The sequence below is a fragment of the Rhinoderma darwinii genome, unplaced genomic scaffold (assembly GCF_050947455.1).
Source record: "Rhinoderma darwinii isolate aRhiDar2 unplaced genomic scaffold, aRhiDar2.hap1 Scaffold_425, whole genome shotgun sequence".
NCBI classification, from domain to species: Eukaryota; Metazoa; Chordata; class Amphibia; order Anura; family Rhinodermatidae; genus Rhinoderma; species Rhinoderma darwinii.
This window is the reverse complement of record NW_027463790.1, coordinates 24,085-49,235: the sequence shown is the minus strand read 5'-3', so window position 1 is coordinate 49,235 and position 25,151 is coordinate 24,085. Positions and strand designations below refer to the sequence as shown.

The 25,151-nt window shown below is 40.2% G+C and overlaps 1 protein-coding gene across 1 annotated transcript in view; it reads right to left on the bottom strand.

The window, feature by feature from the left end:
- LOC142710434 (uncharacterized) overlaps positions 1–23,011 on the bottom strand; it is a 151,550-nt gene extending 128,539 nt beyond the window's left edge. The window contains exons 1-4 of the mRNA XM_075848560.1: positions 22,869–23,011; positions 22,661–22,784; positions 16,280–16,377; positions 16,002–16,113 (exon numbers count right to left, since the gene is read on the bottom strand). Of these exons, the coding sequence (XP_075704675.1) occupies positions 16,002–16,113; positions 16,280–16,377; positions 22,661–22,784; positions 22,869–22,892 (358 nt within the window). The 5' untranslated portion in view covers positions 22,893–23,011. The remainder of the gene's footprint in view (positions 1–16,001; positions 16,114–16,279; positions 16,378–22,660; positions 22,785–22,868) is intronic.
- Positions 23,012–25,151: the final 2,140 nt, after the last annotated feature.

The following is a 25,151-nucleotide window of genomic DNA, read 5'->3' as shown; positions in this document are numbered from 1 at the left end:
ATAGTAATAAAAAAATAATAAATAATAAAGTAAAGTGCAAAAAATTCGACAATTTTTTTCCAATATAAGACATACCCCGAAAGTAAGACATAGTGGGGCTTTTGGGGATAAAAAGAAAGTAAGACACTGTCTTACTTTCGGGGAAACACGGTATAATGAGGATCTTTCTTCTCAGCTGTTATTATTAGATTTGTAATGGAAGAACCAAATAAATGACAAAGTACAAAGGAAATAACCAAAATGTATGTGTTTTATCATTTCGATTGTCTCCTAAAATGATGTTTAACCGGTTGAGGACTGCCCACTGTGTATATATGGTGCAGGTTTAAGTTTGCTGCCTAAATGATTGAGCAGCTAAATGTCGGGTGCCCGGTCGTCAGAGACTGCCAAGGACCCTGGAAAGAAGACAAAAGTATTTTTTACCACTTGACTTCTCTTCACTCACGTACACAACGCTCAATGAGCGCTGCTGCCTCTATTGATCCCGGTGGTCATGTGACTAGTTGCCGAGAAGCCGGTAGTAGGAGGCTGCTGCTGTATCTAACTAGACCAAGCACAGCCCTATCACGGACAATAGTCACTATAACAGGGCTGATCTCCCCTACTGTAAAGCGCCAGTTACAGAGGAAAAGTATAGTGTCCAAAAAATAAAATTAAATAATAAAAGTTCCGCAAATGTCTTTTCTGATGAAAAGGCTATAAAAATAAAAGTTAAAAACAAACAAAAATAAATGAAGTCAAAACTACACATAAACCCCTGCACTAACGCATTGTCACCTATATGTATGTAAAAAGTGTTAAAGGGAAGAATGGAGCACGCTCATGGGCTGAGCACGCTCCGTACTCAAAGGGTGTCGGCTGTGTAATATAGCTGACACCTTACTGCAACGGGTGGAATCAAAGATCATTTGATTCCTCCCATTTTATGTTATTTAACCCGCACGGTGAACGCTGTACAAAAAAAATAATTAAAGACGCCAGAATTGTTGTTTTTTTGTCACCTTAGTTCCACTAAAAAAGTGATAAAAAAATTCACATGTATCGCAGAATGGTATTAATAAAAACTACAGGGAATATGTAATAGGTGAGGAGTACATCAGGGTATATGTAATATGTGAGGAGTACATCAGGGTATATGTAATATGTGAGGAGTACATCAGGGTATATGTAATATGTGAGGGGTACATCAGGATATATGTAATATGTGAGGAGTACATCAGGGTATATGTAATATGTGAGGAGTACATCAGGGTATATGTAATATGTGAGGAGTACATCAGGATATATGTAATATGTGAGGAGTACATCAGGGTATATGTAATATGTGAGGAGTACATCAGGATATATGTAATATGTGAGGAGTACATCAGGATATATGTAATATGTGAGGAGTACATCAGGGTATATGTAATATGTGAGGAGTACATCAGGATATATGTAATATGTGAGGAGTACATCAGGGTATATGTAATATGTGAAGAGTACATCAGTATATGTGTAATATGTGAGGAGTACATCAGGGTATATGTAATATGTGGAGTACATCAGGATATATGTAATATGTGAGGAGTACACCAGGATATATGTAATATGTGAGGAGTACATCAGGATATATGTAATATGTGAGGAGTACATCAGGGTATATGTAATATGTGAGGAGTACATCAGGGTATATGTAATATGTGAGGAGTACATCAGGATATATGTAATATGTGAGGAGTACATCAGGGTATATGTAATATGTGAGGAGTACATCAGGGTATATGTAATATGTGAGGAGTACATCAGGATATATGTAATATGTGAGGAGTACATCAGGGTATATGTAATATGTGAGGAGTACATCAGGGTATATGTAATATGTGAGGAGTACATCAGGGAATATGTAATATGTGAGGAGTACATCAGGGTATATGTAATGTGTGAGGAGTACATCAGGGTATATGTAATATGTGAGGAGTACATCAGGGTATATGTAATATGTGAGGAGTACATCAGGGTATATGTAATATGTGAGGAGTACATCAGGGTATATGTAATATGTGAGGAGTACATCAGGATATATGTAATATGTGAGGAGTACATCAGGATATATGTAATATGTGAGGAGTACATCAGGGTATATGTAATATGTGAGGAGTACATCAGGGTATATGTAATATGTGAGGAGTACATCAGGATATATGTAATATGTGAGGAGTACATCAGGATATATGTAATATGTGAGGAGTACATCAGGATATATGTAATATGTGAAGAGTACATCAGGGTATATGTAATATGTGAGGAGTACATCAGGATATATGTAATATGTGAGGAGTACATCAGGGTATATGTAATATGTGAGGAGTACATCAGGGTATATGTAATATGTGAGGAGTACATCAGGGTATATGTAATATGTGAGGAGTACATCAGGATATATGTAATATGTGAGGAGTACATCAGGGTATATGTAATAGGTGAGGAGTACATCAGGGTATATGTAATATGTGAGGAGTACATCAGGGTATATGTAATATGTGAGGAGCACATCAGGGTATATGTAATATGTGAGGAGCACATCAGGGTATATGTGATATGTGAGGAGTACATCAGGGTATATGTAATATGTGAGGAGTACATCAGGGTATATGTAATATGTGAGGAGTACATCAGGATATATGTAATATGTGAGGAGTACATCAGGGTATATGTAATATGTGAGGAGTACATCAGGGTATATGTAATATGTGAGGAGTACATCAGGGTATATGTAATATGTGAGGAGTACATCAGGATATATGTAATATGTGAGGAGTACATCAGGATATATGTAATATGTGAGGAGTACATCAGGGTATATGTAATATGTGAGGAGTACATCAGGGTATATGTAATATGCGAGGAGTACATCAGGATATATGTAATATGCGAGGAGTACATCAGGGTATATGTAATATGCGAGGAGTACATCAGGGTATATGTAATATGCGAGGAGTACATCAGGGTATATGTAATATGCGAGGAGTACATCAGGGTATGTGTAATATGCGAGGAGTACATCAGGGTATATGTAATATGCGAGGAGTACATCAGGGTATATGTAATATGCGAGGAGTACATCAGGGTATATGTAATATGCGAGGAGTACATCAGGGTATGTGTAATATGCGAGGAGTACATCAGGGTATGTGTAATATGTGAGGAGTACATCAGGATATATGTAATATGTGAGGAGTACATCAGGGTATATGTAATATGTGAGGAGTACATCAGGGTATATGTAATATGTGAGGAGTACATCAGGGTATATGTAATATGTGAGGAGTACATCAGGGTATATGTAATATGTGAGGAGTACATCAGGGTATATGTAATATGTGAGGAGTACATCAGGGTATATGTAATATGTGAGGAGTACATCAGGGTATATGTAATATGTGAGGAGTACATCAGGGTATATGTAATATGTGAGGAGTACATCAGGATATATGTAATATGTGAGGAGTACATCAGGATATATGTAATATGTGAGGAGTACATCAGGATATATGTAATATGTGAGGAGTACATCAGGGTATATGTAATATGTGAGGAGTACATCAGGGTATATGTAATATGTGAGGAGTACATCAGGATATATGTAATATGTGAGGAGTACATCAGGGTATATGTAATATGTGAGGAGTACATCAGGGTATATGTAATATGCGAGGAGTACATCAGGGTATATGTAATATGCGAGGAGTACATCAGGATATATGTAATATGCGAGGAGTACATCAGGGTATATGTAATATGTGAGGAGTACATCAGGGTATATGTAATATGTGAGGAGTAAATCAGGGTATATGTAATATGTGAGGAGTACATCAGGGTATATGTAATATGTGAGGAGTAAATCAGGGTATATGTAATATGTGAGGAGTACATCAGGGTATATGTAATATGTGAGGAGTACATCAGAGTATATGTAATCTGTGAGGAGTACATCAGGATATATATAATATGTGAGGAGTACATCAGGGTATATGTAATATGTGAGGAGTACATCAGGATATATGTAATATGTGAGGAGTACATCAGGGTATATAATATGTGAGGAGTACATCAGGGTATATGTAATATGTGAGGAGTACATCAGGGTATATGTAATATGTGAGGAGTACATCAGGGTATGTGTAATATGTGAGGAGTACATCAGGGTATATGTAATATGTGAGGAGTACATCAGGGTATATGTAATGTGTGAGGAGTACATCAGGGTATATGTAATATGTGAGGAGTACATCAGGGTATATGTAATATGTGAGGAGTACATCAGGATATATGTAATATGTGAGGAGTACATCAGGGTATATAATATGTGAGGAGTACATCAGGGTATATGTAATATGTGAGGAGTACATCAGGGTATATAATATGTGAGGAGTACATCAGGGTATATGTAATATGTGAGGAGTACATCAGGGTATATGTGAGGAGTACATCAGGATATGTGTAATATGTGAGGAGTACATCAGGGTATATGTAATATGTGAGGAGTACATCAGGATATATGTAATATGTGAGGAGTACATCAGGATATATGTAATATGTGAGGAGTACATCAGGGTATATATAATATGTGAGGAGTACATCAGGATATATGTAATATGTGAGGAGTACATCAGGATATATGTAATATGTGAGGAGTACATCAGGGTATATGTAATATGTGAGGAGTACATCAGGATATATGTAATATGTGAGGAGTACATCAGGATATATGTAATATGTGAGGAGTACATCAGGGTATATGTAATATGTGCGGAGCACATCAGGATATATGTAATATGTGAGGAGTACATCAGGATATATGTAATATGTGAGGAGTACATCAGGGTATATGTAATATGTGCGGAGTACATCAGGGTATATGTAATATGTGAGAAGTACATCAGGGTATATGTAATATGTGAGGAGTACATCAGTGTATATGTAATATGTGAGGAGTACATCAGGGTATATGTAATCTGTGAGGAGTACATCAGGATATATGTAATATGTGAGGAGTACATCAGGGTATATGTAATATGTGTGGAGTACATCAGGATATATGTAATATATGAGGAGGACATCAGGGTATATGTAATATGTGAGGAGTACATCAGGATATATGTAATATGTGAGGAGTACATCAGGGTATATGTAATATGTGAGGAGTACATCAGGGTATATGTAATATGTGAGGAGTACATCAGGGTATATGTAATATGTGAGGAGTACATCAGGGTATATGTAATATGTGAGGAGTACATCAGGGTATATGTAATATGTGAGGAGTACATCAGGATATATGTAATATGTGAGGAGTACATCAGGATATATGTAATATGTGAGGAGTACATCAGGGTATATGTAATATGTGAGGAGTACATCAGGGTATATGTATTATGTGAGGGGTACATCAGGGTATGTGTAATATGTGAGGAGTACATCAGGGTATATGTAATATGTGAGGAGTACATCAGGATATATGTAATCTGTGAGGAGTACATCAGGATATATGTAATATGTGTGGTGCATGGGATGTGTAGTAAGAAATAATAAATGAATAGTGTGTGTGCAAGTGTAATACTATAAGTGAAATATAGGGGGCAGTAATAAATGAAGTGCCTCAATAGAAATAAATGGATAATGGGGTGCAAGTGAGTGAAACATGGAGGGATAGTGTGTACGTCATGAGGCACAACGTGTATAGCCCCCTATATTTCACTTATAGTATTACACTTGCACACACACTATTCATTTATTATTTCTTACTACACATCCCATGCACCACACACCACTCCCCTCAAGACTAGTGGGAGTGGCTATTATTATTTAAAGCACCTGCTCGCCCTTTCATCAGCATTTCTGGCCTGGCTGTGTCCATTTGCAAGTATGGCCTTTGTCGGTGTTTTTGTATATGTCCCTGTGTTTTTATTGGTTCTGTTTGTGCATCAGGAACGTTCTGTTCCAGTTTAGGAGTTAGGGACTCGCAAGTCTGGGGATCCTTGTCGTGGATTGCGAGCTTGCGTCCTTTTGGCCAAAATGATTACCAATACCCCAGGTATTTTTCATTATTATGTATATTCGCTTCTCTTGGACACAGCCGGGTCTTTGATGCTGGGAGAGCACGGTGTGTTGTTGTTTGGCATAGCAAGCAGGGTAGCCCGCTCTATGAATTATCAAGGCGTCACAAATAGGCTTCTACCTGGCTATACACGTTGTGCCTCATGACGTACACACTATCCCTCCATGTTTCACTCACTTGCACCCCATTATCCATTTATTTCTATTGAGGCACTTCATTCATTACTGCCCCCTATATTTCACTTATAGTATTACACTTGCACACACACTATTCATTTATTATTTCTTACTACACATCCCATGCACCACACACCACTCCCCTCAAGACTAGTGGGAGTGGCTATTATTATTTAAAGCACCTGCTCGCCCTTTCATCAGCATTTCTGGCCTGGCTGTGTCCATTTGCAAGTATGGCCTTTGTCGGTGTTTTTGTATATGTCCCTGTGTTTTTATCGGTTCTATATGTAATATGTGAGGAGTACATCAGGGTATATGTAATATGTGAGGAGTACATCAGGGTATATGTAATATGTGAGGAGTACATCAGGGTATATGTAATATGTGAGGAGTACATCAGGATATATGTAATATGTGAGGAGTACATCAGTGTATATGTAATATGTGAGGAGTACATCAGGGTATATGTAATATGTGAGGAGTACATCAGGGAATATGTAATATGTGAGGAGTACATCAGGATATATGTAATATGTGAGGAGTACATCAGGGTATATGTAATATGTGAGGAGTACATCAGGGTATATGTAATATGTGAGGAGTACATCAGGGTATTTGTAATATGTGAGGAGTACATCAGGGTATATAATATGTGAGGAGTACATCAGGGTATTTGTAATATGTGAGGAGTACATCAGGGTATATGTAATATGTGAGGAGTACATCAGGGTATATAATATGTGAGGAGTACATCAGGGTATATGTAATATGTGAGGAGTACATCAGGGTATATAATATGTGAGGAGTACATCAGGGTATATGTAATATGTGAGGAGTACATCAGGATATATGTAATATGTGAGGAGTACATCAGGGTTTATGTAATATGTGAGGAGTACATCAGGGTATATGTAATATGTGAGGAGTACATCAGGGTATATGTAATATGTGAGGAGTACATCAGGATATATGTAATATGTGAGGAGTACATCAGGATATATGTAATATGTGAGGAGTACATCAGGGTATATGTAATATGTGAGGAGTACATCAGGATATATGTAGTATGTGAGGAGTACATCAGGGTATATGTAATATGTGAGGAGTACATCAGGGTATATGTGAGGAGTACATCAGGATATGTGTAATATGTGAGGAGTACATCAGGGTATATGTAATATGTGAGGAGTACATCAGGGTATATGTAATATGTGAGGAGTACATCAGGGTATATGTAATATGTGAGGAGTACATCAGGATATATGTAGTATGTGAGGAGTACATCAGGGTATATGTAATATGTGAGGAGTACATCAGGATATATGTAATATGTGAGGAGTACATCAGGGTATATGTGAGGAGTACATCAGGATATGTGTAATATGTGAGGAGTACATCAGGGTATATGTAATATGTGAGGAGTACATCAGGATATATGTAGTATGTGAGGAGTACATCAGGGTATATGTAATATGTGAGGAGTACATCAGGATATATGTAATATGTGAGGAGTACATCAGGGTATATGTAATATGTGAGGAGTACATCAGGATATATGTAATATGTGAGGAGTACATCAGGGTATATGTGAGGAGTACATCAGGATATATGTAATATGTGAGGAGTACATCAGGGTATATGTAATATGTGAGGAGTACATCAGGGTATATGTAATATGTGAGGAGTACATCAGGATATATGTAGTATGTGAGGAGTACATCAGGGTATATGTAATATGTGAGGAGTACATCAGGGTATATGTAATATGTGAGCAGTACATCAGGATATATGTAATATGTGAGGAGTACATCAGGGTATATCTGAGGAGTACATCAGGGTATATGTAATATGTGAGGAGTACATCAGGGTATATAATATGTGAGGAGTACATCAGGGTATATGTAATATGTGAGGAGTACATAAGGGGATATGTAATATGTGAGGAGTACATCAGGGTATATGTAATATGTGAGGAGTACATCAGGATATATGTAATATGTGAGGAGTACATCAGGATATATGTAATATGTGAGGAGTACATCAGGATATATGTAATATGTGAGGAGTACATCAGGGTATATGTAATATGTGAGGAGTACATCAGGGTATATGTAATATGTGAGGGGTACATCAGGGTATATGTAATATGTGAGGAGTACATCAGGGTATATGTAATATGTGAGGGGTACATCAGGGTATATGTAATATGTGAGGAGTACATCAGGGTATATGTAATATGTGAGGAGTACATCAGGGTATATGTAATATGTGAGGAGTACATCAGGGTATATGTAATATGTGAGGAGTACATCAGGGTATATTTAATATGTGAGGAGTACATCAGGGTATATATAATATGTGAGGAATACATCAGGGTATATGTAATATGTGAGGAGTACATCAGGGTATATGTAATATGTGAGGAGTACATCAGGGTATATGTAATATGTGAGGGGTACATCAGGGTATATGTAATATGTGAGGAGTACATCAGGATATATGTAATATGTGAGGAGTACATCAGGGTATATGTAATGTGTGAGGAGTACATCAGGGTATATGTAATATGTGAGGAGTACATCAGGGTATATGTAATATGTGCGGGTACATCAGGGTATATGTAATATGTGAGGAGTACATCAGGGTATATGTAATATGTGAGGAGTACATCAGGGTATATGTAATATGTGAGGAGTAACATCAGGGTATATGTAATATGTGAGGAGTACATCAGGGTATATGTAATATGTGAGGAGTACATCAGGGTATATGTAATATGTGAGGAGTACATCAGGGTATATGTAATATGTGAGGAGTACATCAGGGTATATGTAATATGTGAGGAGTACATCAGGGTATATGTAATATGTGAGGAGTACATCAGGGTATGTGTAATATGTGAGGAGTACATCAGGGTATATGTAATATGTGAGGAGTACATCAGGGTAGATGTAGAGTACATCAGGGTATATGTAATAGGTGAGGAGTACATCAGGGTATATGTAATATGTGAGGAGTACATCAGGGTATATGTAATATGTGAGGAGTACATCAGGATATATGTAATATGTGAGGAGTACATCAGGATATATGTAATATGTGAGGAGTACATCAGGATATATGTAATATGTGAGGAGTACATCAGGATATATGTAATATGTGAGGAGTACATCAGGGTATATGTAATATGTGAGGAGTACATCAGGGTATATGTGATATGTGAGGAGTACATCAGGGTATATGTAATATGTGCGGGTACATCAGGGTATATGTAATATGTGAGGAGTACATCAGGGTATATGTAATATGTGAGGAGTACATCAGGGTATATGTAATATGTGAGGAGTACATCAGGATATATGTAATATGTGAGGAGTACATCAGGATATATGTAATATGTGAGGAGTACATCAGGATATATGTAATATGTGAGGAGTACATCAGGGTATATGTAATATGTGAGGAGTACATCAGGGTATATGTAATATGTGAGGAGTACATCAGGATATATGTAACATGTGAGGAGTACATCAGGATATATGTAATATGTGAGGAGTACATCAGGATATATGTAATATGTGAGGAGTACATCAGGATATATGTAATATGTGAGGAGTACATCAGGGTATATGTAATATGTGAGGAGTACATCAGGGTATATGTAATATGTGAGGAGTACATCAGGGTATATGTAATATGTGAGGAGTACATCAGGATATATGTAATGTGTAAGGAGTACATCAGGATATATGTAATATGTGAGGAGTACATCAGGGTATATGTAATAGGTGAGGAGTACATCAGTGTATATGTAATATGTGAGGAGCACATCAGGGTATATGTAATATGTGAGGAGTACATCAGGGTATATGTAATATGAGAGGAGTACATCAGGGTATATGTAATATGTGAGGAGTACATCAGGGTATATGTAATATCTGAGGAGTACATCAGTGTATATGTAATATGTGAGGAGTACATCAGGATATATGTAATATGTGAGGAGTACATCAGGATATATGTAATATGTGAGGAGTACATCAGGATATATGTAATATGTGAGGAGTACATCAGGGTATATGTAATATGTGAGGAGTACATCAGGGTATATGTAATATGTGAGGAGTACATCAGGGTATATGTAATATGTGAGGAGTACATCAGGATATATGTAATGTGTAAGGAGTACATCAGGATATATGTAATATGTGAGGAGTACATCAGGGTATATGTAATAGGTGAGGAGTACATCAGGATATATGTAATATGTGAGGAATACATCAGGGTATATGTAATATGTGAGGAGTACATCAGGGTATATGTAATATGTGAGGAGTACATCAGGGTATATGTAATATGCGAGGAGTACATCAGGGTATATGTAATATGTGAGGAGTACATCAGGGTATATGTAATATGTGAGGAGTACATCAGGGTATATAATATGTGAGGAGTACATCAGGATATATGTAATATGTGAGGAGTACATCAGGATATATGTAATATGTGAGGAGTACATCAGGGTATATGTAATATGTGAGGAGTACATCGGGGTATATATAAGGTGTGAGGAGTACATCGGGGTATATATAAGGTGTGTGGAGTACATCAGGATATATGTAATATGTGAGGAGTACATCAGGATATATGTAATATGTGAGGAGTACATCAGGATATATGTAATATGTGAGGAGTACATCAGGGTATATGTAATATGTGAGGAGTACATCAGGATATATGTAATATGTGAGGAGTACATCAGGGTATATGTAATATGTGAGGAGTACATCAGGATATATGTAATATGTGAGGAGTACATCAGGGTATATGTAATATGTGAGGAGTACATCAGGGTATATGTAATATGTGAGGAGTACATCAGGGTATATGTAATATGTGAGGAGTACATCAGGGTATATGTAATATGTGAGGAGTACATCAGGGTATATGTAATATGTGAGGAGTATATCAGGGTATATGTAATATGTGAGGAGTACATCAGGATATATGTAATATGTGGAGTACATCAGGATATATGTAATATGTGAGGAGTACATCAGGATATATGTAATATGTGAGGAGTACATCAGGGTATATGTAATATGTGAGGAGTACATCAGGATATATGTAATATGTGAGGAGTACATCAGGATATATGTAATATGTGAGGAGTACATCAGGGTATATGTAATATGTGAGGAGTACATCAGGATATATGTAATATGTGAGGAGTACATCAGGGTATATGTAATATGTGAGGAGTACATCAGGGTATATGTAATATGTGAGGAGTACATCAGGGTATATGTAATATGTGAGGAGTACATCAGGATATATGTAATATGTGAGGAGTACATCAGGGTATATGTAATATGTGAGGAGTACATCAGGGTATATATAAGGTGTGAGGAGTACATCGGGGTATATATAAGGTGTGTGGAGTACATCAGGGTATAATAAGAGGGTATAATAATGGGGTAAATAATACAATTCTCCATAGATGTGGGTTACGCTGTGATGAATCCTTTCTGCACAGGCCGGTGTCACACTGATAAATGCTGTGCTTTCCTATCCCCTTTTGGTCCACACTCTGCACCTTTGTAGTTTGGGGTGTTGTCCTGGTATAATCCGGGCCCCCTCGCTTCCAGCAGATATGTTTGGGCCCTTCTCTTCCTGGTTCCCAAATATTAGAGCCCTGATAATCTCCTCCTGATACAGAAGGAAAGTCCCCCTCGGACCGGCTCATCTGCATATTTTTCCATCCTCGACTAATGGGAGCCATATCTTTTTTATTTTTTCATAGACGTCGTGGTTTGAGGGCTTCTTATTAGTACCATTTTGGGGTACAGCAACTTTTTAAACACTTTTTATTCCATTTGTTTTAGGCAAACTGATCAAAAAAAGGGCAATTTTCTTTAAATGTGGCGTTCGCTGTTCTGTATAAATCACGCTACGTTTATCCTGCCGGTTATTTTTTTGTTTTGATGATTGAGCAGAGTACAGGATTATTTTTGTGGGGCGAGCTGTAGTTTTTGTTAATACATACGACTTTTTGTTACATTATTATTTAGCGCTAAAGTGACCAAGAAAATAGCGATTCTGGCGGTTTCTTGTTTTTTTTACGGTGTTCTCCATGCGATTCTGGCGGTTTCATGTTTTTTTTACGGTGTTCACCATGCGATTCTGGCGGTTTCATGTTTTTTTTACGGTGTTCACCATGCGATTCTGGCGGTTTCATGTTTTTTTTACGGTGTTCTCCATGCGATTCTGGCGGTTTCATGTTTTTTTTACGGTGTTCTCCATGCGATTCTGGCGGTTTCATGTTTTTTTTACGGTGTTCACCATGCGATTCTGGCGGTTTCATGTTTTTTTTACGGTGTTCTCCATGCGATTCTGGCGGTTTCATGTTTTTTTTTTACGGTGTTCACCATGCGATTCTGGCAGTTTCATGTTTTTTTTTACGGTGTTCTCCATGCGATTCTGGCGGTTTCTTGTTTTTTTTACGGTGTTCTCCATGCGATTCTGGCGGTTTCATGTTTTTTTTACGGTGTTCACCATGCGATTCTGGCGGTTTCATGTTTTTTTTTACGGTGTTCTCCATGCGATTCTGGCGGTTTCATGTTTTTTTTACGGTGTTCTCCATGCGATTCTGGCGGTTTCTTGTTTTTTTTACGGTGTTCACCATGCGATTCTGGCGGTTTCATGTTTCTTTTACGGTGTTCTCCATGCGATTCTGGCGGTTTCATGTTTTTTTTTACGGTGTTCACCATGCGATTCTGGCGGTTTCATGTTTCTTTTACGGTGTTCTCCATGCGATTCTGGCGGTTTCATGTTTTTTTTTACGGTGTTCTCCATGCGATTCTGGCGGTTTCATGTTTTTTTACGGTGTTCTCCATGCGATTCTGGCGGTTTCATGTTTTTTTTACGGTGTTCTCCATGCGATTCTGGCGGTTTCTTGTTTTTTTTACGGTGTTCACCATGCGATTCTGGCGGTTTCATGTTTCTTTTACGGTGTTCTCCATGCGATTCTGGCGGTTTCATGTTTTTTTTTACGGTGTTCACCATGCGATTCTGGCGGTTTCATGTTTCTTTTACGGTGTTCTCCATGCGATTCTGGCGGTTTCATGTTTTTTTTACGGTGTTCTCCCTGCGATTCTGGCGGTTTCATGTTTTTTTTACGGTGTTCTCCATGCGATTCTGGCGGTTTCATGTTTTTTTACGGTGTTCACCATGCGATTCTGGCGATTTCATGTTTTTTTACGGTGTTCTCCATGCGATTCTGGCAGTTTCATGTTTTTTTTACGGTGTTCTCCATGCGATTCTGGCGGTTTCATGTTTTTTTTACGGTGTTCACCATGCGATTCTGGCGGTTTCATGTTTTTTTTTACGGTGTTCTCCATGCGATTCTGGCGGTTTCATGTTTGTTTTTTTTTACGGTGTTCACCATGCGATTCTGACGGTTTCATGTTTTTTTTACGGTGTTCTCCATGCGATTCTGGCGGTTTCATGTTTTTTTTACGGTGTTCACCATGCGATTCTGGCGGTTTCAGTTTTTTTTTTACGGTGTTCTCCATGCGATTCTGGCGGTTTCATGTTTTTTTTACGGTGTTCACCATGCGATTCTGGCGGTTTCATGTTTTTTTTACGGTGTTCTCCATGCGATTCTGGCGGTTTCATGTTTTTTTTACGGTGTTCACCATGCGATTCTGGCGATTTCATGTTTTTTTTACGGTGTTTTCCATGCGATTCTGGCGGTTTCAGGTTTGTTTTTTTTACGGTGTTCTCCATGCGATTCTGGCGGTTTCATGTTTTTTTTACGGTGTTCTCCATGCGATTCTGGCAGTTTCATGTTTTTTTTACGGTGTTCACCATGCGATTCTGGCGGTTTCATGTTTTTTTTACGGTGTTCTCCATGCGATTCTGGCGGTTTCATGTTTTTTTTTACGGTGTTCTCCATGCGATTCTGGCGGTTTCATGTTTTTTTTACGGTGTTCTCCATGCGATTCTGGCGGTTTCATGTTTTTTTTACGGTGTTCTCCATGCGATTCTGGCGATTTCCTGTCTTTTTTACGGTGTTCTCCATGCGATTCTGGCGATTTCATGTTTTTTTTTACGGTGGGCTCCATGCGATTCTGGCGATTTCATGTTTTTTTTTTACGGTGTTCACCATGCGATTCTGGCAGTTTCATGTTTTTTTTACGGTGTTCTCCATGCGATTCTGGCGGTTTCATGTTTTTTTTACGGTGTTCTCCATGCGATTCTGGCGGTTTCATGTTTTTTTTTTACGGTGTTCACCATGCGATTCTGGCGGTTTCATGTTTTTTTTTTACGGTGTTCACCATGCGATTCTGGCGGTTTCATGTTTTTTTTTACGGTGTTCACCATGCGATTTCTGGCGGTTTCATGTTTTTTTTACGGTGTTCACCATGCGATTCTGGCGGTTTCATGTTTTTTTTTACGGTGTTCTCCATGCGATTCTGGCGGTTTCATGTTTTTTTTACGGTGTTCTCCATGCGATTCTGGCGGTTTCATGTTTTTTTTACGGTGTTCACCATGCGATTCTGGCGGTTTCATGTTTTTTTTACGGTGTTCTCCATACGATTCTGGCGGTTTCATGTTTTTTTTTACGGTGTTCTCCATGCGATTCTGGCGGTTTCATGTTTTTTTTTACGGTGTTCACCATGCGATTCTGGCAGTTTCATGTTTTTTTTTACGGTGTTCACCATGCGATTCTGGCGGTTTCATGTTTTTTTTACGGTGTTCTCCATGCGATTCTGGCGGTTTCATGTTTTTTTTTACGGTGTTCTCCATGCGATTCTGGCGGTTTCATGTTTTTTTTTATGGTGCTCTCCATGCGATTCTGGCGGTTTCATGTTTTTTTTTACGGTGTTCACCATGCGATTCTGGCGGTTTCATGATTTTTTTTTACGGTGTTCACCATGCGATTCTGGCGGTTTCATGTTTTTTTTTTACGGTGTTCACCATGCGATTCTGGCAGTTTCATGTTTTTTTTTACGGTGTTCACCATGCGATTCTGGCGGTTTCATGTTTTTTTTACGGTGTTCACCATGCGATTCTGGCGGTTTCATGTTTTTTTTACGGTGTTCACCATGCGATTCTGGCGGTTTCATGTTTTTTTTTACGGTGTTCTCCATGCGATTCTGGCGGTTTCATGTTTTTTTTTACGGTGTTCACCATGCGATTCTGGCGGTTTCATGTTTTTTTTACGGTGTTCTCCATGCGATTCTGGCGGTTTCATGTTTTTTTTACGGTGTTCACCATGCGATTTAAATAATGTCATATTGTAATAATTCAGACTTTTTACGAGGCGATGATACCAATTATGTTTATTTTTTTACAATACTTGAAAAGGAAATGCGGGAAAAGATTTTTTTTACATTTTTTTGTACACCACTAAAAAAATGTTTAAACACTTTTTATTTATCCCTGCACGGGCATTGAACCAGCGATCGTCAGACATACTAATGTATTGAATTATTGTCATTTTTACAGGCTCCTGGTGCCCCCCAAAATCTGACACTAAGCCTAGTGCATGACCGGAGTCATAGATCACCTTGTAGAGAACTTCTATGTGCAGTCACAGCTCCCTCAGATCCTGCACTATGTATAACACATTGTCTGACGTGTTACTGTAATGTAGAACTAAGGAGGAACCCCACCTTACCAAACCTCCCAATTCACTTTCTAAATTCATTATTACTGACCTGTGGTAACACCTCCTGGAATTTCCTCCTCCACTTCACTCTTACACGGGTGATCGCCCCTCACCCGTTCTTCTTCTTCATCCTCCACTTTAATATTAGTCAGATCTTCCCCCTGATGTCACATATGTAATAATTCAGTATAATACAACAGAGAGTGCGAATAATCTAACAGATCAACATAAGAAACCACCAAAATCTATGACCACATCTATGACCGCAGGACCAAACAGCTCCACACCCCCCTATATAAATGTGGTATAGGGCTCAGCTTCATCTACCTGATGATTCTCTGGGACATTGTGATTTTCCTCTGGACAGTCCTGGGAATACAGAGGACTGGGACATCTCTCTGGTGGATTTCTCCTACTGGATCCATCTGTAGGAAACACACAGTAACTGAATACCTGACTACTGTATATCTGTCTATATATCACACACTTCTCTCTACACCGGCATTTCCATGTTTATTTAATCAAAGTCTAAAGCTCGCGTCCTGAGATTTGCGGATACAGTTTAAAGTGGTCGGGCGCAGAGGACATTTATTAAGAGCTCCCTGCCAACCAAAAAAAAGTGCCCTGGTACGCCCCGGAACAATGACACCTCTGCTTATTAGGGAATTCTACATTTCAAGAGAGGGAACCCACCGTGAAGACCCTCATCTTTTATTAGTCACGCAAAGTACCTGTATTAAGGAAAACAACTACTCCAAGTTCTCTCCACAAGGGATGGGAAACCACTGAGGTGTTGGAGGAAGCTCTACGGTTTTAGAACACCAAGTTTCCTTTTACCTGGTGCGGTTATGAAGAATGAGAAAATAAAAATATAATTACATTTAGTTCATTGGTTTTCAGTGAGCCCATGACCGCACCATTAGAGAGACTGCCTCCCTCCTGGACAGGAAACAGAAGCTCTATAGAGAGGGAACACCCCCATCCTCCTCTGTAGCAAGACTCATGGACCTATTATCAATATATATTTATTTTTAAATGAAGACGACCCCCACTGTCCTCCTCAATATATACAATAATCAGCCATAACATTAAACCCACTGACAGGTGACGTGAAGAACATGGACAATGGCACCTGACAAGGGAGGAGATATTTGGCAGCAAATGAACAGTTTTTAAAGTTGATGTGTTGGAAACATGGGCAGGCAAAAGAATCTGAGCGATTGATTGATGTGTCGGAACACACAGAGCACCTCTTATTGTGGCCAGCCGCGTCTACACAAGCGCCATTTTGCAGGAGCGCCTCTCATTGTGGCCAGCCGCATCTACACAAGTGCTATTTCGCAGGAACCCGCATACTACAGTGCCTGAGGAAGGTCAAGGATATGACTGAAACGTTACTGGCAAAATAATAAATATCTACCTTGAAAATTACTCCCGTTGGTGTACATTGTATCTTCTTCATACCTTACTGGGTTGGTCCCCTACGTATGCACCCACCTGAGGACCTGGTGCTATCTAGCCCTCGATAGAACACACAGAGCATTTCAGCTCGCTGCATTTAGGGCTGTATCACTGCGGACTAGTCCTAGTGCTGATACCTGTCCTCTGACAAAAGCTTCTACAATGGGCATCAGAAATGGACCATAAAGCAATGGAAGAAAGTTGCACGATCTGATTAATAAAGTTAACTTTTACATCAAACGAACGGCCGGGTGCATGTGCGTCGCTTTCCTGGGGTAGAGATGGGAAGAACTACTATAGAAATAATTGCAGAGTGGCTGGCGGCTGAGGAAGGGAGATGCTTTGGGCAATGTTCTGCTGGTAAAACTTGGGTCCTGGCATTCACGTAGATCTTATTTTGAAACATACCCCCTACCTAAACATGGTCGTATATCAAGTAACCCCTTCATGGCAGCAGTATTGTCAAATGTCAGTGGCCTCTTTTAGCAGGATAATGTGCCCTGCCGCACTGCAAACATTATTCAGGAACGGTTTGAGGGACATGACAAAGAGTTCAATGACTTCAAAGTGTTCAGGGCTCAAAGTGTTCACTTCAACTCCAAATTCCCCAGATCTTAATCCGATCGATCATCTGTAGGACACGCTGGAAAAACAAGTCCGATCCATGGAGGCCCCACCTCACAACTCACAGGACTTAAAGGATCTGCTGCTAACGTCTTGGTGCCAGATACAACAGGAACCTTCAGAGTGTTTTGTTGGCACGAAGGGGACATACACAATATTAGGAAGGAGGTTTTAATGTTATGGCTGATGGGTGTATATCTTAGGCTCTGTCCAAACCCAGTTTTGAGCCTCCTGTCGGAGTTACACGACAGTAGAACTCCCGACGTATACCTTCCACGGAAAGCTGCAACGTATCTCACTGTATAGACCTACAATGAGACACGTTTTCGATACAGTTCCTTTCCCCTCGCAGGCAGTGCTTCACTGAACAATACACGGTATAGGGGTACAAGGGTAATCTTTACCACTCCCATGCAGAAGATGCAGTCAGTGTAATAGAGGTAAACAGTGATCACCCCACCTCGCCTTCACCTCTTCTATACTCCTCCTTGTTCCCCATATACTATGTATAGTTCATAGAAACAACGCCTGTCATGCTGAATGTACTGTAGTTTGTTCCCCTCTTGCAGCCGCCTCATTCGGGGAGTATGTATTGTGCCCAGCTATGAGGGCCGGAAGTGGGGGGAGTGTTCTTGTCTGTGGCACGAGCACCGCAAGGTGGACATGACTAAGCATGAGCCGGGGGCACGATATATACTGCTGTGCTGGTGTGGCGAGGAGAAGGGGGTCACATCCACCGTGCACACTGCAGGCTCTATTGTCTCTGTTCTAGAGAATGTTATTCAAGGAGCAAGATCAGGTCAAGCCTCCTCCCATCCTCCGAGGCGGAGAATCACCGTATTGCAAGGATTGAGTTCGCCCAGGGAAGCTCCAGTGATAACTGTTCAGTTACATCATTGGAGCTTCTCAACTTATCCGTTTAACGGAGTCCTGTGACGGATGCCATATAGTGCCATCTGCCAGCTATAGGCCCCCATTGTAAAAAAAATAATGATGTTTAGGGTATATGTTTTTTACTGGACTCCGCAGGATGGATTAGTGTAGTGTACTACGCTATTCTATACAGTTTTATTGCTGTATACTGACGTATATCAGCCCGACGAAGGCCAAACAGATGGTTCAGTGAGACGCCTCAGGTAATGGTTCAAGGTATGGCCATAAGATTTCTTATATACAAAGATATTAAAATAATCCTATGGGCCAGTAACAGATGTGTATCAACTATGAATAATACGGTGGCAATGTATACTGCAGATAACACAATAATGTTAGTAGAAGAGAAGAATTTCTCCTTATTGTTTACTAAACCTTTCTTACTAAGAGTGACAGAATCATGAGAGGAGGGAAATGTAGGAGAACTTCACTATGGAATGGCCACTTGCTCCATTTTGAATAATTAAATTAACTTCAGAATTATTATTGGATTTTTGGATTTGAATATTTTGCTTTCTGAACACATTTAATTTTGGGCGGAGATTTTGTTGGATAATATCTGTGTTTGGCTCTAACGCACTGAGGATAAGGGGCCACAACTTCTTGTTATCTTTAGTTTCAGACACTGAAAATAAAAAGTAATGTAGGATCATATGATCTACCGGCTTTTAATCATGAGCGGATGTCATTTAATATTGTTCTACTTACAGGCTATGTACACCTCTGAACTGAATTCTTTTTATTGCTCATTTGCTTCCTAAATGTCAAATTAAGCAACTTACTAAATTAAAATGTCATTAAAAAGGTCCTACCACCTGGCTGCTGTAGAGCCTGTGTAACTCCTGTAGACAGCTGGTCTCTTGCAAATTGTAACTCAGATCCGTCACTCCACCGCTGCTGGCGGCTGACTCAACCGCTCTCCCTCCTCCTTTCTTTTTTTAGTGTTAGAGATAGCCGGGTGTGTGTGTGTGTGTGTCTGTGTGTGTGTGTGTGGGGGGGGGGGGGGGTGGTACATAGCAGGTCCGAGTATAGGGAAATCATCTTGATAGCCTGTGTGCTCTCCTTCCAATCTTCACTATGATACTAACAGCTTGTGTGATCTTGTCTGTGCAACCCTCCGCTGCCATCTCTAACACAGAGAAGGGAGGGGGAAGAGCAGTAGAGTCAGCCATTAGGAGCAGTGCACTGACAGATTTGAGTTAGAATTTGCAGCTGTCTACAGGGGTTTTGCAAAGTCCACAGCAGCCAAATGGCAGGAAATTGTAATGAAGACTATTTAGAAAGTTGCTTAATTTTGCATTGAGAAAAAAAATTAACAAGAAAAACAAATTCAGTTCAAAAAGGTGTACATAGCCTTTAAAAGGAACCGGTTAGTAGGTTTAAAGCCTCTAAACCACCAGTATGCCGTCATGAAGCCGGAGTTTAGCTCTCTAAACCTGCCTACCTCAAAAAAAGGACATTTAGAGAATGGTTAGTAAAGTAAATGACAACTTACCGGAAGAAGTCCAGCAGCATCGGGTGCATGCACATATAAAGACGAGGACACTACACCTCACTTTACTGTGCATGCGCAGTGAACTGTCCTCTGCTTCATATGCGCCTGATGTCGCTCCCGAGCTCCTTTCGGTAAGTTGTAATTTACTTTACTAACTATTCCCTAACGTCTGCTTATAAGGTAGGCAGGTATTGAACACTAGACCCGGCTGTATATCGGTATGCTGGTGGTTTAGTGGCTCCAAACCTACTGACAGGTTCCCTTAGATATTATTGGTTGATCAAGGTTTCTTAGAAGGTGTGAACCTCTACTGTTTCGATATCAATGTATTTCTATGTTATTATTTATGGTATAAAATCAGCTGCACGTCCCGAATATGTTATAGAATCACTGGTTGTGCAATTCCCAAAAGTCTGCTGGAGACCGTCTGGAGAGAGTGTGCAAATAAAAACGGAACCCCAAATCCGTCACAACTCTGATCGAAAGAATCTAAGGCTACTCTGAGGTATTCGCCAGAGCCCACCGCAAGGAGGGATGGTTTTTGATGCACAGAACCCAGGTTATTCTAACAGAGTTCAGTGTTGTATAAGGGGTGCAATGCAGGCTACACCTGAACAGGTAATCAGACAGCCAGAGGGTAAACAGAAAGTCCAAAAGAGAGCTAGTGGAAATCAGGTACAGCAGAGGTCACAACCAGCCGGGAGCAGATAATCAAAACTGGTAAACAAGGGGTTAACGAGAGACACAAGGGCACAGGGTAAGTGAGAGCTTGATCACAACACCTAAGAAAGGAGAAAATTTACAAGCAAAGAAAGCGGGAGGAGGCCAGGTATAAATACCCCACCCTACACCTGACAGGAAGAAGACAGAGAAGTAGGACAGGCTCAGGTGGGAAACAGAACCCCCCAGAAGCTACATCAGTAGCCATGGCGATCTTAAAGACACAGACGCTTCCTAACAGAATACAGATAAATCAGAACAGAATCTTAAGGGAGTCTGGTCTCCTTACACAAGGTTAGAAGCTCATACCACAAATGACAGGGGGCTGATATTAACCCCTTCCAGCATCGCTCCTTACATGTTCAGCACAGGCAGGAGGAACGTCTGTTTGGAGCTCAGGCATCGGCTCCATCAGGAACGTCTGACAAACTCTCCGATTTTATGAGCAGGATGACAAAGGGAAATCATTGTGTGTGGGCGGGGGAAGCAGGACTCACAGTCTTTCTCTAGGAGTCCTGGAAGTACTTATACCGTTCTTTACATGAAAATACTGAATGATTTCATAGAAAACGTTATATCCCAGATCTCTGTGTCTACCCCCCGATCCTATTCTGCTCTCTGATAGGGGAACATAAGAGACCTGACACATCCACACTAAATGGATTGTTCTAACTGAGCAAATCTTCTCAAATAGGAGGCTGGTCCAGAGAGTAGCCGTGCGCCATGAGTCCTGCTGCTGAAAGACCCGACAATCAGCTCATATCACCGGACAAAACTGCGGGCGGTCACATAATTAATATGTATGTAATATTACACAACTCCCAATCACATGAACCCCAACAATATACTACAATGGAAGTCGCTCTTTAACCCTCTCACTGCTTGTGCGGAGCTGTGCTCATGCAGGGGGAAAAGTACTGAGCGCAGTTCAGACAGTAGTGTTACTGCAGGGAGAACGGCGTGTAATGAGCAGCAGCTTCTCCCTGCACAGTAACAGTAAAGTTTAACAGTCCATGACCACCCTGACCAGGTCTTCTACATTTCTAGCGTCCTGCTGCTGGATTCCGCTTGTTCTTGAGTTCAATCCCCCTGAAACTCCATTCCAATAAATTGTTTAAAATAAAATGTAAAGGAGAGTAAAATAGATAAAGCATTATATCTCCGCACACACATTGTTCAACCTGTTTTACTTACAATCGGATCCACATTCCTCATTACTACCAGTGACCCTGTGTATTGTGTCTTACACGGAAGATCTTTAACCCTTTCTTATCTCTCTCCACACTTTACCATTACCAAATCCTGTGGGAGCCGGTTCCATGACTTTACGGTTCGGACAGTGATGTGCGGCATTAGTACTTTGTGATGAAATTGCATTCAACTCATCCGAATGTGGTTACTACAAATTCATGCACCTGCTGCAGAAAGAACCACATTCAGATATATGGAAACTTCTGCGTGCGAACATAACCTACCTTGTGATGTGCACGGCCGGTAGTCCTCCATCATGACCTCCTCGTACAGATCCTTGTGTCCTTCTAGATACTCCCACTCCTCCATGGAGAAATAGACAGCGACGTCCTGACACTTTATAGGAACCTGACACACACAATGATACAGTCATCACCCAGACTCCTCCAGTGCGGATACTGTATAATTTCCCAGCATTCCCAGCAGTGTCACCTCTCCAGTCAGCAGCTCAGTCATCTTGTAGATCAGTTCTAAGATCTTCTTCTCATGTATCCGGGAGTGAGGGGGAGGCTCTGTGATGGGGCTCTGACTACTGCTCCATCCTCCTGACTCATGGATGATGGGAGTCGTACAGTCACCCGATGTCTTCTTCACTATTGTGTACTCCTGTGTATGGAGAGAGACACTTAGAGAACTGAACACAGTATTCCCCCCTCAGTAGAGAGAGGGAGATTGTGACCCCGCTGTATAGAGCTCTAGTGACCCCACATCTGTAATACTGGAGACCTCACCTACAAAAAGACATTGAGAAAATGCAACGAGGCCAAAACTACAAAGGAAATAATATTGAGGGGACTAGATGGACCATGTGCTCTCCTCCTGCCGTCATCTTCTATGTTTCTATATAGAGGTCATCCTGATCCTCCTGGTTCCTTGTCATTGCTCTACAACATTACTACTGCTGCATTGGTGACATGACACATAACTGACCATATTGGTGGCTGATCTTCAGCTTTTCTGCTGGTGGCTTCTTGACGTCACTTGGAAGGTCTGGACGCTGTTATACAGGACACTGGATTCTTCCTATTACTTCCTATTATGTATTGTCCCTTCCCTATGTGTATAATGTAGAAAAGTTTACCTCTCCGCTCAACAGGTAGATGATCTCCAAGGTGAAGTCTAATATTCTTCTGCTCATCTCATTCCTGTCCTTGTCCATCCTTGGTGGGTCACTCAGAAGGAACGTTGTGGAGGAGAAGATGAGAAAACTGGAGGAACTGGAGGATCTAGTACTGCAGACGTCTTTATGGAGAAAGGAGAAGATGGAAATCATACAGGGGACAACATCATGTGTGACATACAGAACCTCACTTATTCATCATTGAGAGAAACATCTTCTCAGAGCCGTCACCACATGGAATAAAGGGGTATTCCCAACACGGACATTTCTCCCCAGGATATACCAGAAATGTCTGATAGATGCGGCTCCACCTCTGGCCGTGCTCGGCTGTTTCTGGAACTCCTATACAAGTGAATGGAGAGAGTCGTGTACATGTGTGGTCACCTCTTCATTCATTCTCCACCTGGATGTAGTCATCACCTCACCAGGCGGGTCAGGCGACCCCCGTTCTCCACATAGAGGTGGGTCCCCCATATATCAGACATTTATGGCATATCTCAGGTGAGAAGAGTAAAATGAAGACACCCCCCCCCAGACAATGAAGACCTGACTCCTGACAACCTGACACATGGCGGATACCGGGGAGACATTGCTGACATCTCACAAGACGTGGTGCAGACTATGCAGTCAGTGTTTGATATGAACTGTGAGGTTCTGCAGCAGCTGAGGTAACATTATATATAGGGAACATGCAGTGTGATCTCTTATCATCATGGAAGGAATAAAAAGAAGAAAAAACGGGTACTTTTCCAGGCGCTGCCGGTCGGAATGTCATCCGTCATGAGTGCGATCCATATGTCTCATGGATGGAGACAAGGTCAGTGGTTGAAGGATTTATTGGTGCAGGTATATATAACAGCAGCGGACTGTTTCGGAACCGGACCAGTTGGGGTGGGTGGGGTGTGGGTTATATAACCGAGTTAACGGTCGGTTTGAGGTAAGAACTACCGGGTCAGGTATACAGGTCAAATCTGATAAACATACATATGAAACAACACAAATAATTATAAACAATTAGATAAAAATGTTAGATAAACAAGTGTCTGTGTTGTGTTAAAAACTTAATTGACTTCCAATTATTATATAATAAATAACAATTAAAAAATTCCTTTATTATTATGGTTTAAAAAAATATATGTGTATATATTTTATCTTAAAAAATGTGTGTGAGTTGGTAAAAGGATCTATGAAGAAATCTTCGATAATTTTCTTATTATATTAATAGTTTAAGATCCATCTGTGGTTTATTTCACATCCGTGATTGTCATAGAAGAAGCTCAGCATACAAATGGAGTATCATCCTATTTTTCCATTATTCTTGGGATTGCACTGGAGTCTACATTCCACTTTGCTCATTTTATTTTGTTCTTAAATTGAATATATAGATTCGTAGGTATTAAGCTAAGAAAAGTGATTTGATAGTTTTTTGTATATTATGTGCATATATATATATGTATATGCGCTTTCACTATAAATGTGCTTTTTTCGTGACAGATGGTAATAGATGTACTGATTCTTTTCTGATCTCAGTCTTGCTTACGAGATTGTTTCAGTATTTCTTTGAAACGGAGTGGTCATATTTTGTGTCTTTTATG